This window comes from Caretta caretta, chromosome 8 (assembly GCF_965140235.1).
Source record: "Caretta caretta isolate rCarCar2 chromosome 8, rCarCar1.hap1, whole genome shotgun sequence".
NCBI classification, from domain to species: Eukaryota; Metazoa; Chordata; order Testudines; family Cheloniidae; genus Caretta; species Caretta caretta.
The window spans coordinates 23,553,091-23,570,233 of NC_134213.1; the positions used below are offsets into that span (position 1 = coordinate 23,553,091).

The 17,143-nt window shown below is 40.4% G+C and overlaps 1 protein-coding gene across 1 annotated transcript; it reads left to right on the forward strand.

The window, feature by feature from the left end:
- The first annotated feature begins 7,972 nt into the window (after nt 1–7,972).
- On the forward strand, nt 7,973–12,167 carry FABP6 (fatty acid binding protein 6). The gene is made up of 4 exons (XM_048862010.2): nt 7,973–8,319; nt 9,241–9,416; nt 11,240–11,329; nt 12,043–12,167. The coding sequence occupies exons 1-4, from the start codon at nt 8,253–8,255 to the stop codon at nt 12,094–12,096; spliced, it is 387 nt and encodes a 128-aa protein (XP_048717967.1). The 5' UTR covers nt 7,973–8,252; the 3' UTR covers nt 12,097–12,167.
- The last annotated feature ends 4,976 nt before the right edge of the window (nt 12,168–17,143 follow it).

The window sequence follows — 17,143 nt, forward strand, 5'->3', positions numbered from 1 at the left end:
GTGCCACTGTGTAGACGTAGCCAGAGCATGGTAAGGAATGAGGCATATTTCCCTCTAACCCTCAGGGAGCAAGCAGGGACTTGGTTTCTTAGGAGATCTGTGCCCTGAGTCTCTTAATTGCCTCCCATTTCCTCCTAGCTTCCTTTGGATACATCCCACCCTTCAGAGAGCCACATCATGGAAGAGGATGGTAGGTAAGTAGACGCTGACCTTGTCATTATTAACTTACCCACAAAAATCCTGCAGAACTGGCTGAAGTATTTTGTTAAAATGCACAAACTTTGCACAAAGCATAGCTCTTAGTAATTTAACCACATCACCCCGATAATTACTTTTCTACCGCTGATGAGTTTAGAATAATAAAAGCTAGCACTAAATTGATACTTAATAAGGCAAAATTATAATGGGACTCCCATGGAATTACACATTACATTAACACCAAATGAGTTCATTCTGAATTCATTATGAATTAGTACTCTGAATACCAAAGGAATTAATAATCATTAACCATTGACTAGAAAAGGTTGTTGAACTGCAAGATACAGTTGTATGAAGAATTTACAAGTCTTCCTGATCAGACTTCCTGCTGAAAGAATAATTTAAGAGTAACTTTGTTTTCACTGGAGATTTCCCAATTTTATTCTGAATGTGTCCTCCTTTGTTCAATTGCCTTTCAGTTCTAAAAGTACTTCAAAAAAAAAAAACCAATCACACGTCCTTCTTCACTTACTAATGGAACAGCTTTTCTTTTCTTTTATCTTTGTTCTGTCTCTGAGTGTCTCTAAGCTGGCTATAAAACAAATCTGAAAGGTTAATAAACTCTTAAAAAACAGGGGGAGACATTCAAGGGCAGGGTGACTCCGACATGAAAATAAGAATGTAAAGACGTTATTTTTATGACTTTGTGGCAAGTAAATTCTGAAAGTGAAGATATGCCAGGTCTTTGATTCATTCATTTTCTGAGTTCCCAATGGAATTTAGATTCTCAGCTGTTTTGAATATCATAGGAGCTGTGTTGGAAACAGTGAAAACCAACTGCTTGCTTCATTTCTTTAGGCAGACTTCCACAGCAATAGTGACAGGTTTCAGAGTGGTAGCCGTGTTAGTCTGTATCAGCAAAAACAACAAGGAGTCCTTGTGGCACCTTAGAGACTAACAGATTTATTTGGGCATAAGCTTTCGTGGGCTAAAACCCACTTGGTAAGGCAACTCCCATCTTTTCATATGCTGTGTACTTATACCTCTCTACTGTATTTTCCACTCCATGCATCTGATGAAGTGGGTTTTAGCCCACAAAAGCTTATGCCCAAATAAATTTGTTAGTCTCTAAGGTGCCACAAGGTCTCCTTGTTGTTTTTTCACAGCAATGTTACTTCTGAATTCCCACTCCCTGCATTGTCCACACATAATTTCGAATCAGATGCTTCCTTTCGATGACAAACTCAAGCATAATGCTTAGTCTTTCTGCAGAGCCCAACCCATGTCACACTTATGAAAATTTTAAAAAGCATAGGCCAAGATTTCCAGGTGAAATAAATTACACATCCACAAACAGATCACCTAATTGATTAATCAGATCTACCCTGTGCAGAGAAACAGGGCCAGGCCTATCCATCACTTAAATCCCTTTTAAACCCCATTGGGCTTAATCCCACTTAAGACTAGTGCTGTCTGTACAGAGTGGATTTCAGACTGACATGTCCATGCATAACAGTATTTATGACCACATAACCAACCAGACTGCTAACTGGGCATGAGTGTCACCAGCCCCTGACTCACACATACAGATTAGGTACCTGCACATATAATTTAGGTAAATCTAATTATTCATGCTTCACATTAAAAATCTGGGGCGAAATCCTCACTCAGTTTAAGCCAGTAGTAAAATTGCTATTGACTTCAGGATTTTACCCCTAACATTTGATTAAATCCCCATGAAGTTGCCGCATACTTCTCAATTTCCTTTCCTGTCATTGCTGACCCCCAAGGTATTTGATTAGTGTGTCAATTGAAATATTGCACTTTTAAACAAGGGATCGTTCTACCTGATACTTAGTGATGTGATCATCCAATGTTGTGACATCATGATTACCAGGGGAACAACTGTCACCTTGGAAATATTCTCTACCTAGCTTACATGTGAGACAGGCAAAAAGCAACATCCTTCTGAGAGACTCATGAGTTTAACATGGCTCCTAACATCTTGGCCAGAGGAAGATGCTATTTGACTCAGCTGGGAGGGTTGCTACCATTGGACAATGATGATCCCACTTTGAGATTCAGTTTTTGTACCTTGCCCAATGCAAACATTCTATGCCAAATTAATTCCTGCCATCAGTTCTTTGAAGTCAATGGTATTCTACCTGGGATGAATTTGACTCAGGGAGCGTGAATTCACAGAATGCAGGACTATGCTAATTGGTTCAGTCTTCTCTGGTAGTTGGCCACCAGATGGCAGACACAATCTCTTATATGAGAATTATATTCTCCTCTGACCTACCTAAAGAACAACTACACCAGGGGTTCTCAAAGTGGGGGTCAGGATCCCTCAGGGCGGTCGTGAGCGATCATCCTCCACCCCAACCTCTGCTTTGCCTCCAGCAGTTATAATGGTGTTAAATATATTAAAAAGGGTTTTTAATTTATTAGGGGGGTTGCACTCAGAGGCTTGCTATGTGAAAGGGGTCAGCAGTACAGAAGTTTGAGAACCACTGAACTACACGTCCTGGGCCTGTCAGAAAGGTAGCTAAAGCCAAGGGCAAATGGAAAATAACAGCCAAATGCTGGAGACCAATCTACAGCTCTTCCAACAAGTTGATAGAACATTCTGCCTAGCTCCAGTCTCACAGGTGATCCATGGGCAGAGAGTGCCATGCTGTAAGTCACTCTTACCCTTCCATTGGTCTAATAGCAAATTAGAGGCATTTAATTCAATTGTAGTTGGATGGAGTTCTTCCAGTGTGAAACAAGGACATTTTTATCAGACTGTTCAGAGGCCTAGATTCTGATGACTGGGAGTGAAAACTGCCTGTATTCCTGCATAAACAGCTACTTACTCGCAGGGTAACTGATGTGTGTTTCAATAGAAGCAATAAAACATGAAAGAATGTTACTTTAATCAATATTTTTGACATCATGATTATTTCTGCAGCTCTTGTGATGTTTAGTAGAGTGATTGCATGGGACTATTGTTTAATCCCACTCCCACCATTATGGCTGCAGGTTCCAGTCCCACTGCAGGGCTCTACCATTAACTGTGTGTTCATCTCTACAACGGTGAAACTCCTTCCTGCACAGGCATACCAGAACAAAGCCTATGCAACACTGAAGTCCCACTAGTGGTCTTGAAGGTGCGGGAAATCAAGAGCATTGTACACTGTCAAAATCTAAAATTGTTACCTGAAACGAAAGGGTTGGAAACGTGGATGACTAAATGTAGCAATGGCGTGAGCATAGCTGCGATGCTGGCTGAGCAGGTGCCAGCTCATAGGGCCTAGACCTCCCTGAACACTGACAAATGCGTAGGTGCAAACCTGTCTGGCTCACCTGTGTGTTCGCATTGTTAAAATAGAAATTAGAGTTATAATTAGGGCTCTACCAAATTCATGGTCCATTTTGGTCAATTTCACGGTCACAGGATTGTAAAAATTTTAAATTTCATGATTTCAGCTATTTAAATCTGAAATTTCATGGTGTTGAAACTGTAGGGATCCTGACCCAAAAAGGAGTTGGGGGGAAGAGGGGGTCACAAGATTATTGTAGGGGGTTTTGCAGTACTGTTACCCTTACCTGTGTGCTGCCTTCAGAGCTGGGCACCCAGCTCTGAAGGCAGTGCCCCGTGAGCAGCAGCGCAGAAGTGAGGATGGCATGGTATGATATTGTCACTTTTACTTCTGCAATGCTGCTGACAGGGTGCTGCCTTCAGAGCTGGGTGCCTGACCACCAGCCGCTGCTCTCTGGCCACCCAGCTCTGAAGGCACACAGAAGTAAGGGTGGCAACACCATAACCCTCCCTGTAACTTCCTTTTGGATCAGGGACCCCCCCCCCCCCCCCCCAATTTGAGAAACACACGTTTCTCCTGTGAAATCTGTCTAGTACAGGGTAAAAGCACACAGAAGACCAGATTTCATGGGGGGAGACAGGATTTCATGGTCCATGACACATTTTTCATGGCTGTGAATTTGGTAGGGCCCTAGTTATAAGAATGCGCTTACTTTATACTTTATGAAATGCTTGTAGGATGTTGCATGTATTAATCTCACTTACTACATCTGTAACCTATGTTATTAGGTAACATTTAAGTGTTTGCTCTAAAACTGTAAACCCGCACATTCGGGAGAGAAGCATTACCAAGTACGAAATACTAGTATACCACAAGAGAGGTCATCTCCTCTCCAACAAAAGAAGGCCCAAAGACATCCGACAAGCCATTGTGGAACATCAGTGGACAAAAGATTTTGTTGATTGTTCCTCCTGTACCCATCAAGCAGAGACCTGCACAAACACTCATCCCATCAGCTTGAGCTCTGGGGGAAGAGAACAAAAGTCCCTTTTAAGACGACATTTGTTATCCCTATGCTGTATGGACTTCAGGGAGAGGACAAGATTTCTAAGCATAAGCAAGGGAGCCCTCGCTCTTTAGCTTGGGTTATTACCCTAAAGGACATATACAGCACATGACAGCAGCTTCTCTTACTTTTTGAAACCTAAGACCGTACCTCATCAGTGTGTGTACGTTTACCTGCTTTAACCTTGTAAATTACTCATTTCTTTTTCCTAGTTAATACATCTTTAGTTAGTTTATTATATTATTGGCTACAAGCGTTGTCTTTTGTGTGAGATCTAGGGTGCAATTCACCTGGTCATTCAGGACTGGGAGCAACTTGAGTATTGATGTGATTTTTAGTGAAAGAGACCATCTATCACGAAGGCAGGCTTGCCTGGGTCGCAAGATAGACTGGAGCACTCAAAGGGACTGTCTGTGACTCCATGTTAAAGATGTTATAATGCTTGAGGAGTTCACACTTGATACTTGATTGGTGAATCTAATTACAGAACATACAACCACATTGGTGTTTGTGCCCTGATTTGCAACAGTCTGCCCTGAGGCTGGTAGTCATATTTGTGAGCTGCTCTAAATAGCTTGACAATAGCATCATTGAATTAAGGGTCCTATGCCCTTTTAATCTAGCACTAAACAGGGGCATGACTTAGTATTTGGGAAAAGATTCTTCATAAATGCTTCATTCTTAAATACAGCTGCTTTTGTTTTGTTGCTCTGTAAAAATGAATAAAGATTTAAAAAAAGAAGAAATGCAAGGACATACAATATAGTAAATCCTGTGCAGTTATGTGGATGTCAGCATTTTTATATAGCATACCAAGAGTTGAAGAAAGCTAATGATATAGTTTAAGTAGAAATAGTAACTCAAGGAAGTCATGTATTGGTAATCTTTCCCAGCAGTTTCCTAGACCTTCAGTGCTTTTTTTTATCTGTCAATTGATCTGACTTCCAAAGTCCTTTATAGTATTACTACACTAGTGAGATTGCTCTCATAAGTTTTGTTCAAACAGAAAAAGTTCATGACTTGAGTTCATTTACCTCACCCTTGGATCATCCAGGGGAGACTTCCATCTAGAATATGCAAGATGGAGGTCTGAATGCTCAGCTGTGTCACTAAATTACATTGCAGAAACTAACTCTGGGACAGTCTCACTAATTGGATTTTTGGGGCGCAAGCTGACAAACCTGGTAGGAAAAGATACAGCTCCTGCTCCATAACTATTTTCAAAATATTTTTTCCATTGACAGAGCATACAAGACATATAAGCAGAAGACGAGCCTTTACTGAGGATTTTTAACTAAGATGCTCTAGACAATAATTCAGAACATCACTGAGGCTAGTGCAAATTCCCTACATATCCATTTGAAAGCAGCAGTTCCTCCAATGGTCTCATTGTCGTTTTCCATCACATTAAGGCCTTGTTTACATCAAATAAATTTATACAGGTACCCCTATGCTAGTGCAACCCCCTAGGCACTGGATTCAGGCGATTCGTGTTTGATCCTGGCCTCTGCCACTGGGCTGCTATATGAAACTTTGGCCCAATCACTTCACCTCTCTCTCTGCCTCTGTTGTACCAAAGCTAATTTCCTTAACATGGACTGGGCCTAAGAGTTGTGGCCCAGCTAGTAAAGAAAAGATCCTCTTCAGTGGTGTGATCCTGCGCAATAGACAACAAAGGGAACTTTGCCAAAGACTTCAGCCAGCTCAAAATCAGACCTGAAGTGTCAGAATTAAGATTACCCTGAACTGGGGCAGCAAACAGTTACACCCATCTCACCGAGCATTGTCCCTATTTATTTTGTACTAGAAGGGCAAGGGGAGCCCTGGCTCTGAAGCAGAATTTCCCAATTACTTCCCTGAACTCTGTGCGAGCAGGCCTTACAAGTGACATGGAAGCATCCAGGCAGTGAGTTTTGAATGCTAGCCACAGAATGTGGAGAAAATTCACACCGGAGAAGTACATAGACCTTTTCCCTTTCTCATACAGAGACAATGTTTTTTTTAAATTACCCTCAGACAGCAGATGACATCTTTTGTGATGACAAGAACTCTAGCAGCCTGTCATTTCCCAGCATGGTACACTTTGAAGCTGAGTGAATAGTGAGGAGAAGTGCGTGTGGAAGAATTCCTAAAATACGTGTTTGATTTTTTAAAATTCTGTTTATACCGCTCATGTTCACTTTCTGCAATTATTCTAGTAAATTACTTTACCAGTAGGAACATCCACCAAAGCAAGCAATTTTAAAGGAGACTTCAACTTGAAAAGTCACATTTCCATCTGAAAGTTTTGTACCTTCCATTGTTATGAGTAATACTTAACATTACTCTCCGTCAGACTTCAGAGAAGGAAATAGGTTGTTTCTTGTTTGATCATCGAAGTTTCCAACTAAAAAGCTTGATTATCTGCAGTGTCGATAGTTATTGCATGTTCTATATTCCACTTGATGTCTGTAATTCATGAAGAACAAAGGCAGAATGTGAGACCCCCCTCTTACAGGCACTGAAGAGGACAGTTTTGTTCTCAAATGGTACTAGCCCTTACAATTCAAATAGCAAATATATTTAAGGAATAGGACCTAATCCAGGAGGCCTTACAAACATCTTAAAAAGACTCTAATGTATATTTTCTGCCACTGGCAAATTAGGATTTGTGAATTACTTATGAAATTACATTATAATTTTTTTTTTTTTAAATCTAGCCTACATGCTTGGGGAGCAAAGTGGGTAAACATGATTTGAGTGCAACCTAAAAGCTCTGGAACCAGAAGGTAAATAAAAAGTAAGCCTTGGGCTCTTATTACATTCTCATGACTTTGAGGTGACCTCCCTCATGATTTCTGAATGCTTGAGGTGGCATTACAGTTGTCCAGCCAGGATCAAACCTTGCCCTGGCTGGACAGAGCCTCAAAAGCGGAGCAGCAGCATTGGTGGCTATATCTTCTGCTCCTGGTATGCTACCAGTCAGGACTGGATTCTAGAAGGAAGGCTTAGGGGATGAGGGAGAGGTAGCCCCCTGAGATAGCAGGCATCTTTCACTGCAGCATGCACTCTAATGGGAAAAGATTTTGGGGAACAAACATTTATAATTCTTTCTCCTTGGCAGAATCCATGCTACTAAGAGTCAATAAGAAGCATTTTTCTTCTTAGGATCTTGCAGTCCCTCATACAGGCATACTGTATTATCATCCCTTTTTACAAAGAGGGAATTCATAACAAAGAAATCAAGTGATTTGCTTATGGACACACACTGAATCAGAAGCAGTCAAAACTGGACATTTTACAAATACATCATCTGCAAAATAACTAGTTTATTTCAAACAAATTAATTTGCGGTTCTCTTTTTTTAAAATAAATTCCAACAGAAAGGGTCAGCACTTGCACTTGGGAAAGAAAAAAAAAAAAAAAAAAACAACAACTGATCCTTACAGCCGTATAAACCAAGGACAAAGAGTCATCATAGAATTATAAACAGGCACTTTCATGAGGGTCAATAACACCCAGGCTAATGACTCAGAGACACTATTTCAGTTGGAGGGGTGTGGTGGACAGGTGGAATGATTCGGAGATGGGGTTGAGCAGCTTGGGAAGGTTTATAAAGTGAGAGCTTTGAGCCTGTTTGCACCCAGCCAAGCTTCTTCATCGCAACAGCTGCTCTAGTGCTCTAACCACATCTCTAAGGTGGCATGGCTTTCACGGGCAGATATGAAGTGGAAAGTGAAGACAACTATGACGCCTTCGTGAAGTGTATTGGTGAGTATATACTGGAGATTTTTCTCAATGAATCTTAATGAGTTTTAATAAACTACTAGATGAACAATGCAAAGGTTTGAGGCTTGCTCCTGCCAAGTGCTGAGGGTGTTTGATACCTATCAGAAAGTGCTGAGCACCTTATCTGCTGGCCCATAGCTGGCAAGTGGGTTATACCTTCATTGATTAATTTTCTTCCATGCAGCTTTCAATCACATCTTCCGAATAACATCTACAGCAAAAGGTCAGGCCTGCTCCTACTAATGTAATCCTGAGTTTAATGGGAGCAGAATCAGGCCCAAACGTACCTGAAATACAATGAATTAGGGACCCCAATATCCAATCCTTGCACTCCACTTATGCTGGTACAAACTCGTGACTGTTCTCTACAGGAGTAGGTGCCTGAGTGTACACTAACTCCGTATGATCTTTTAAAAAGCCAAAGCCGGTGCAGGCACCTGTAAAATCCATGGAGGTAACTAGGTTCTGAGAGTGTAAATGTTCAAATTCATGCAAGTGTTCAACTATTTAAATGGCATATGCAAATATTAGAATGTAATAAGTGGTTTTTTCCTACGAAGTACAGAAAAAACTTTGTGCACATGTAACTGTGTGTACACACATGAATAGACTGGATAGATATAACTGAAAAATTTACACCCCCGCCCCGACCATGGACACTTTCTCAACAACCTTTTGCAGCTCAAGAGCTGCATCTAGCTACAGGGTTGAGGTCTTACTGCTTCCAAAGTATGCTTCCAACATTTTGAACTATGACACCAATGTAAAAAAAGAGTGGGGATCCATGTAATCAGTCATGAATTTCTCAATAGAGGAAACCCCATGCTATTGTTTGGCTTAAATACAAAAGAAAATATGATTGATGGGATACTGGATTTTAAAAAGTGTGTTTCCATTGGGTAGGTATCCCCAGTGATATCATTGAAAAGGGAAGGAATTTCAAGATTGTCACAGAAGTGGCACAGAATGGAAATGACTTTGTCTGGACCCAGATCTACCCAACAGGCCAGTCCATGACCAACAGATTCACCATTGGCAAGGAAGCAGACATGGAGACAATGGGAGGTAAAAAGTTCAAGGTAAATTAATGGTTTAAATGTTGTTTCAGTAGTAACTTAGCTACTGAGTCTATTCCATAATTTAGGGGACAATGGTCCATAGCATCTGGTACCCCATCTGAGGGATTTTGTCAGTGCCTAGTCCTGACACATATGAAGAGATGCCCTGTATTGTTTTTAATATACCCATTATATTTTTTTAACAAATCTATTTCTAAATATGCCCATAGAGATGTCTACACCTCTTGATTTTCAGGCCAATGGGCAGCCAGTTCAAAGAGTTTAGTAAGGACTTGAACATTAATCATCACATTAAAAAAACCAGGGGGAAAAAAAAGGGTAGAATGACAGCCCCAAAAGGGCCCCAGAAGGTGTTGTGCCTCAAGCAGGTACACTGGCTGACACCCCACCCATAACGGGAGTTCATTACCTTCTGCCTTCTATGCCAGATTCCCTTCAGTGACTGGTGTAGAGAGTGGGGAAAACTCTGACTTCTCTCAAGTTGACCAGTTTGTCCTTGACTGACTTAGCTGACTACATAAAGTCACACACAGAGCACCAGGACTCCCACTGTGCTTGGGCCTTGACCCATGCAGGGGTGCTCTCATTTCCTCCTTTATAAATCCATGCAACCTGGCCCTATATATTCCAATGTATTTTATTATATAGACTGCTAATATAATAATGATTCTTTCTACTTCCCATCAAAATTTACAAGAGGCATGAAGCAAGCCTCACATTTCTTAGATGTGAGGAAGGATAGCCTGGTCTTCCAGGCACTGCCTAGAGACTCAGAAGACAGATTTAATATCTGGCTTTGCCACAATCTTCCTAAATGACCAGGAACAAATCACTTGCTCTATTCTCCATCTATAAAATGGGGATAATATTTCCCTATCTCAAAGAGGCGTTGAAAGAATAAACTCATAATATCTGAGCATCTCAAAAATAATGAAGTAAGTACCTAGATAGAAGCATTATTCATTTTTAACAATGGGAAAGCCAACCATCGCATGGGGAAGCGTGTGACCAAACTGGGACCCGAACCCATATTCCCCGATTTCTAGACTGGTTTGTCAATCATAACATTGTTTCCTCTACATTCTGACTGGAGTTGTGCAAAAAGCCAAACAATTCTGGCTTTACAAAACCCTTGAGACCTAACATACGTACCATTACAAGGAGAGTTACTTTCATATACTGCAAACTTTTCATCCAAAGTTCTAATGTTACAGATTCTACCCTTCCCCTTTCTCTATACCAGAGACACTTTAACATGTGGATCCTTTGGGGCTGCCAAAGATTCGAGTTGGGCAGTTAAGACAAAAAATGGTTCTCACATGAGAAATGCTTCCTTCAATATAACACAATGCAAACCTGACAGGGGGTTTCCCTGTTGTCTGTCAAAGTCAGCTCATTTTTTACCTTGAAAACCACTATTTTTCTAATTATGGCTGACTGGTGTTAAGTTATTTTTGCCTTACAAGCTTGGACAAAACTAGTTATCTGTAAGAGACCAACATTATGAGGACTGGCTATGAAAAAGAGTATTCTGCAGCCCTTCTGTCTCTGGATATACTGTTTCCCTTCAGTGACTGGCCCAAAGAGAAGATATGTTACTTGCTACTACAACTAGCTAGATCTACTTTAGCTTAAGCTGTGAGAACTTATATTTAGGAGCTAAAGTACTAGGATTCTGGTCTTGTTAGTGTCTGAAAATATATAATAGCACCTGTAGCACATGGGTTCGCTCACATCTTATTTTCTTTAGAGGCTGTTGAAAAGCAGTCATGCACGATAAAGTCCAAGAAATCAAGACAATGATAAACAAATTTCCATTACAGGCAACTGTTAAAATGGAAGATGGGAAAGTGGTTGCTGATTTCCCTAACTACCATCATACTGCAGAGATTGCTGGAGGAAAACTAGTAGAGGTAAGTCTCTAACCATCCTCTAGAGGCACTCCATGAAACGTAAAGGAACATTGCCAGGTTAATTACAGCACGGAACATTATCTTTACAAAACTTAAGGGACCACTATTAACGTTTCCATTACATTTTTTTTTTTAAAGGCAGGATTTTAAAGCAAACCTTCTCCCTGCAGTTTTTGTAGCATAATTATCCAATGTGAAATGGACAAGTGCTTCATTGTTCCATCTGAATGCAAAACATTTTTTAGAATGGCTTTCATGATGAATTAGATTTTTTAAGTATCATAGCTAATAAAACCCAGATAACTGCTAAACACAATTTGTATTTATATTTTGGATTTTTTAACCTGACTTCTCTCAGGTTGACCAGTCTGTCCTTGACTGACTTAGCGGACTACATAAAGTACGATGTACTTCAAGAATTGAAATGGAAATAACACTTACTGAAGTCTTCTATAATAGTGAAACTTTCTAGGGTGGAATCCCTTACAACATCCCTAAACATGTTTTTATTTGAGATAGTTGCTATGTAAAATGTATTTCTAGAGTATCCCAGGATTAATATTAATATAATTAATAAGCATATTAATTTAATTTCGGGGACCAAATCTTTTACAAGCAAGGGGCATACTCCAAGCTCTAACAAGTCTTTTCTATAAGTAACTCTGCAGTTCTAGTTACCATGTTCAGAGTTTTTGGTTTGTTCTTTATTCCAGATCTCTACAGCTGGTGGTGTAACCTACAAAAGAGTCAGCAAAAAGCTGGCTTAAGAAGAACTCATCTTCCAGTGCACTGAGAAATGAATATCAAGAGAGTAAATAAATCAGTTTTAGAAACTCCATCCTCTTTCTGTGTCTCTATTGCAAACAAATGAGGGAACAGTTGTTTCAAAGACAGACAACTTCAATGTTAATATTTTTATCCTTTGTGTAACTGAGGGTTCTGGCACACACCTCTAGTCAAAAAACATGAGATTTAAATCAATGCACTCATACATGTATAGTGACTGAGCTGCAGTCTAATTCTTTCAGGATTCATTTTGTGCGTGGCCTAGGTGAGTGGTGTCTATAACCATTTGGTAGTTTTCTTATTTGGCCTCTGACTAGGCATGATAGGCAGTACTCTGTTCAAAGCAACTATCATGGTAAGAACAGGGGAAAGGGGTTTAACCTTTGTGTCTGGCTAAAGACACATCATTGAAAAACCACATTTGTGCATCCGATATCAACCCCTTCAGTCTCAAAAGAAGGTATTTTGGTTATGTGTGTGGCAGTGATAATCTGCTAGCATTGCTACTGTGATTACATTATCGTTACCCCTCTTTATCTAAGTGGTTAGCCACTGTGGGGTTTTTTTGGAGGATGTTTAGATTCCCTCCCAGACCTTTTCTACTTGGCTTCCACAGAACACCTTGTCCAGTTTTGCTCATGTGCATTACCTCTTCTGATTCCAAGACTGAAGTACACCTTTGTTGAAAAGATGCTGAACTTTAAATTGGTGAAACAGGAGTCAGATCTGAAAGCTGTGCACGGTTGGAACGGTCTTCTGCTGCTTACAACAAATAGATATTTCTGATCCACAAGCTTCTGTTGAAATTCAGCCTCCCCAATCATATTGTTAAATGATGGCAGGGCATTGATTTTTCCTACCCCTATCACCAAGGATGCTCCTCCATATCCTCACTATGCTCCACCTCCAGACTGCAGGCCTGATTTTTTGAAAGCAGCTCATCAGTTTCTGAGCACGATTGTGTCAACAATGGGGACACAAATCACCATCACAATTTCCCGAGGCTGAGGGGGTGAGCCCTCTAGTGTAGGTCCCCTGGAGCATTCACTCAGACACTCTGCCAGCTGTACAAAGTGTTAATTTAATAGATTGCTGTATGAAAACTTGTAACACTGCTGTAAACCTCTGTGGAAAGTCCTTCTCCAGCCCATGAATAATGATTTCAGTTTTTAGGCATTTCAACATCAACTAGCTATTAACTGGCACAGGGCAACAAAAGTTAAAGGTCATATGATCCACACACTAAAACAAGTTTTAAAACTAATTAAGAGTGAGAATAGCTCACATTATTACTGGAAAAGAATGGTGCATGAGCATAGGAAATACATTATGTAAACATGAAATGTAGTCACACAACATACCTTAGAGACTTGGATATGGATGCACATAGAAATACAGTTGTAGAGAGGTGGGAGTTAAATAGAGAGAGAACTCAGAGCCACATTATGCATTCAGATCTTCATGGAAAGTTAGAATCAAAGGGCCAGGTTACCTTCACACTGGTGTAAAACAGGTCCATTTATGTCAATGCTGTTTTATCAGGGTAAAATTGATGTGAGAGGGTAAAGATGGGCACCTAGCTCATGCTTTTCTCTCATTTAATTTGGAGATAGTTTGACTCGGTAGTATTTGTATTTTCCAAGGGGGTTATACAACCGGATATCAAAGAACAGATGAAAAGATGCCAAGTGAAATTAATTTTTTGATCCAATTTAAGTTGGATGAATTTGAGCTCTGGTCAGGAATATTTGGCCATACTTCCAGTACTGGCAACAAGAAAGTGGTATGTCAAGCTAAGTATAATTCCACTCACCCTAACCATAAATTCTGGAAATGTCACTATTAAAAACAGATTAATTTAGAATAATGAAGCAGTGAAGAAAATATACTTACAGAAGAAAAGTAATTAGAAATTCTACTTTACACATTAACAGGCTGCAGACAACTGAATTGAAAGAATCACTGTTCCTACCCTCTACCTTCAAAGATGCTTTTATATTTTTAATTTTGATGTTTTATTAGCCTTGTGAAGGCCCCTACTATTGAAGGAATGTTAACATGCTGTGATGCAATTAAGGAAGGGACTGGCAAAATCCCTGCAGGCAATTGATCAAAGTGTGTATAGGAGAAAACTACCTCTGAGAAATGTTACACCATGGGAAATCCACTTTTATTCTGAAGGGGGGGGGGGGGGAGGGACGGGGGCACTTGTTCCATACCAGTGCCATGGGATTCAGATTTTACCAGCATTCTGAATAATGGAATTAGAAGCACTGATAGGTAAACAAAGCCCAAATATTGAGCATCTAAATTAAAACTTGGAACAAGTTAATTACATAAAACAATTTATTCTGACCAACAGAAATATACTACAATGCATTTATCAGCAGGAACACAATGCATTTCACAAACATTATGTTTCACAACATGCCTCTTGAACATGGGTAATTATCTCCAGTTTCCAGGTGGGGAAACTGAGGCACAGTGTAGCAACTGGCAAGAGGGCATGTAGCATAATATGCAGGTGCCTCAGTCTCTATCCTTAAGTATGACTCAAGTCAACTAACCAACAGTCTCAAATCTGAGATAACAGGCATTTGGCAAATTATGGTTTCACAGTAGTGAGAGTTAAGATTACAAAAAAAGCATTCCAAAAAAGGTGGGATACTGAGGTACAGATCATGTAAAACAGAAAAAAAAAATGTAAACATGCCAATTTTCAACCAAATTTCAGCAATTGAATGAATGGTGTGTGTGTAACGGGGTACACTCACCTCTCATGAGCGCTCCCTTGGCTGAGTGCATGTGCCTGCATTCTCTCTCTCAGATTGTCCCTGCTCTGGGAGAGCAGTGCCCCAGGGCTCCCTGGAGAATGTGTCTTTGCCCTCTTGGGCTTCCAGGCCATTTCTCCCCAGTGGCTAAAAGGGGGGTGGGTGAGACCCAGGCCCACCCACTCATACTCCAGGTCCCAGCAACCAGCTCAAGGCTCCTTCTCACTCTCCCCAGCTTCTGGCAGCACTGCCTTGTCTGAGGTTCTGTAGCTCTGTCAGCCAGCCAGCACCAACAGGGAACTGAACTCCCTCTGGCCCTGCAAGTGTTTTTATACTAGGCTGCAGGGCCCTGATTGACTGTATGGGACACAGCCACTCTAGGCAGCTTGGAGGACCCTCTCCACTGTCCTTTCTTGGGGTGGGATGTGGCAGGGCTAACTACTTATGCTAAACGATCTGTTCCATCTTGCATTTTGCTGTGATTCTGGGAGTACCTTTCCCAGACCCGAAAGAGAGCTCCATGTAGCTCAAAAGCTTGCCTCTTTCACTAACAGAAGCTGGTCCAATAAAAGATATTTCCTCACTCACTTTGTGTCTAATATCCTGGGACCCACATGGTTACAACTACACTGCATACTACACCATCACTGACAAGTGTTTGTCCAACTGGTCTTTAAAAAAGTCCAATCATGGGGATGCCACAACCTCACTGGAAGCCTATTCCAGAGCTTAACTACTCTTCTAGTTAGAAAGCTTTTCCCAATATCTAAGCTAAATCTTCCTTGCTGTAGATTAAAACTATTACTTCTTGTCCTACCTTCAGTGGACATGGAGAACAATTTATCAGCATGCTCTTCATAACAGCCCTTAACATATCTGAAGACTATCAGGTCTCCCCTCAGTCTTCTTCTCTCAGGACTAAACCTTTCTTCATAGCAATTTTTGTTGCTCTCCTCTGGACTCTCCAATTTGTCTACATCTTTCCTAAAGTGCGGCACCCAGAACTGGACACAGCATTCCATCTAGGCCTCACCCTTGCCAGTTAGACAGGACAATTATCTGGTGTGTCTTAGATAGGACATTCATGTTATTACACCGTAGAATGACAGTAGCCTTTTTTCATAGCTGAAGCACATTGGTGACCTATATTCAATTGTGATCCACTGTAACTCCAGATCCTTTTCAGCAGTACTACCTCCTTGCCAGTTATCCCTCATTGTGCATTTGATTTTTCCTTCCTAAGCGAAGTATTTTGCACTTATCTTTATTGAAATTCATCTTGTTGAATTCATGCCAATTTGTCAAGGCCCTTCTGAATTATAATCCTGTCCTCCAAAGTACTTGCAACCCCTTTCAGGTTGGTGTCACCTGCAAGTTTTATAAGCACACTGTCCGCTCCATTATCCAAATCATTAATTAAAATATTGAAGAGCACCAGATCCAAGACTTATCCCCTCCAGGTCTCCACTAGATAGCGCCTCCCAGTTTGACAGCAAACAGTTGATAACTACTGCGAGTATGGTCTTTCAATCAGCTCTGCACCCACCTTATAATAATGACAGCAGATGGGTTGGATAAGCTTCTGCTCTGTTCTTTTGGGGTTGTACTGTGATGTTACATTGTTTCTTTTCAAAGGGTAATTGTTTGGTATTTCCCCCAAAAAGTGTTACATGAAAAGTTACATGAGGAGCAGCTGTAATACTGAATATTGCTGCTTGGTGCGACACTACCAACAGTAGTCTCTCTGGCTGGCACAATGGTCATCAGTAGACTATGACTGTTTGAGGATGATAATGTTCATGTATATTGTTTATGGCTTCTTATCAATCGAAATTGCTTGGTTATCTTTAAAAAGAGCAGGAAATTATAGACATCCCTATTCAACTTTGAGGGTTTTTTAAAATGTCATTTAGAAGTGGGAGTAAAACTGAATTTGCATAAAAAAATCATGTTTTGTTTGAGTACAGTTTAATTACTTTCAGAATACTGGTCATCATGGCACAGAGTGGTGAAATATGGAGCTTCACAAAGATAATAGCAATAATACACATTTGTTGTCTTCATTGTATAAGTGCTTTATTTAAATAGCACTCAAGAGATTTTATATTTAAAAACTAAGGACATTCACAGACAAAAATCTTCAGTGAACGTTAGTTAAGGTTGCTCACATGAATGAGCTGTAAAAACAAAAATAGGAAATATAAAGTTACGGATTAAAAAAGGTCGCAAAGTCAAGCATTCCCCAGCTAGAAAATGC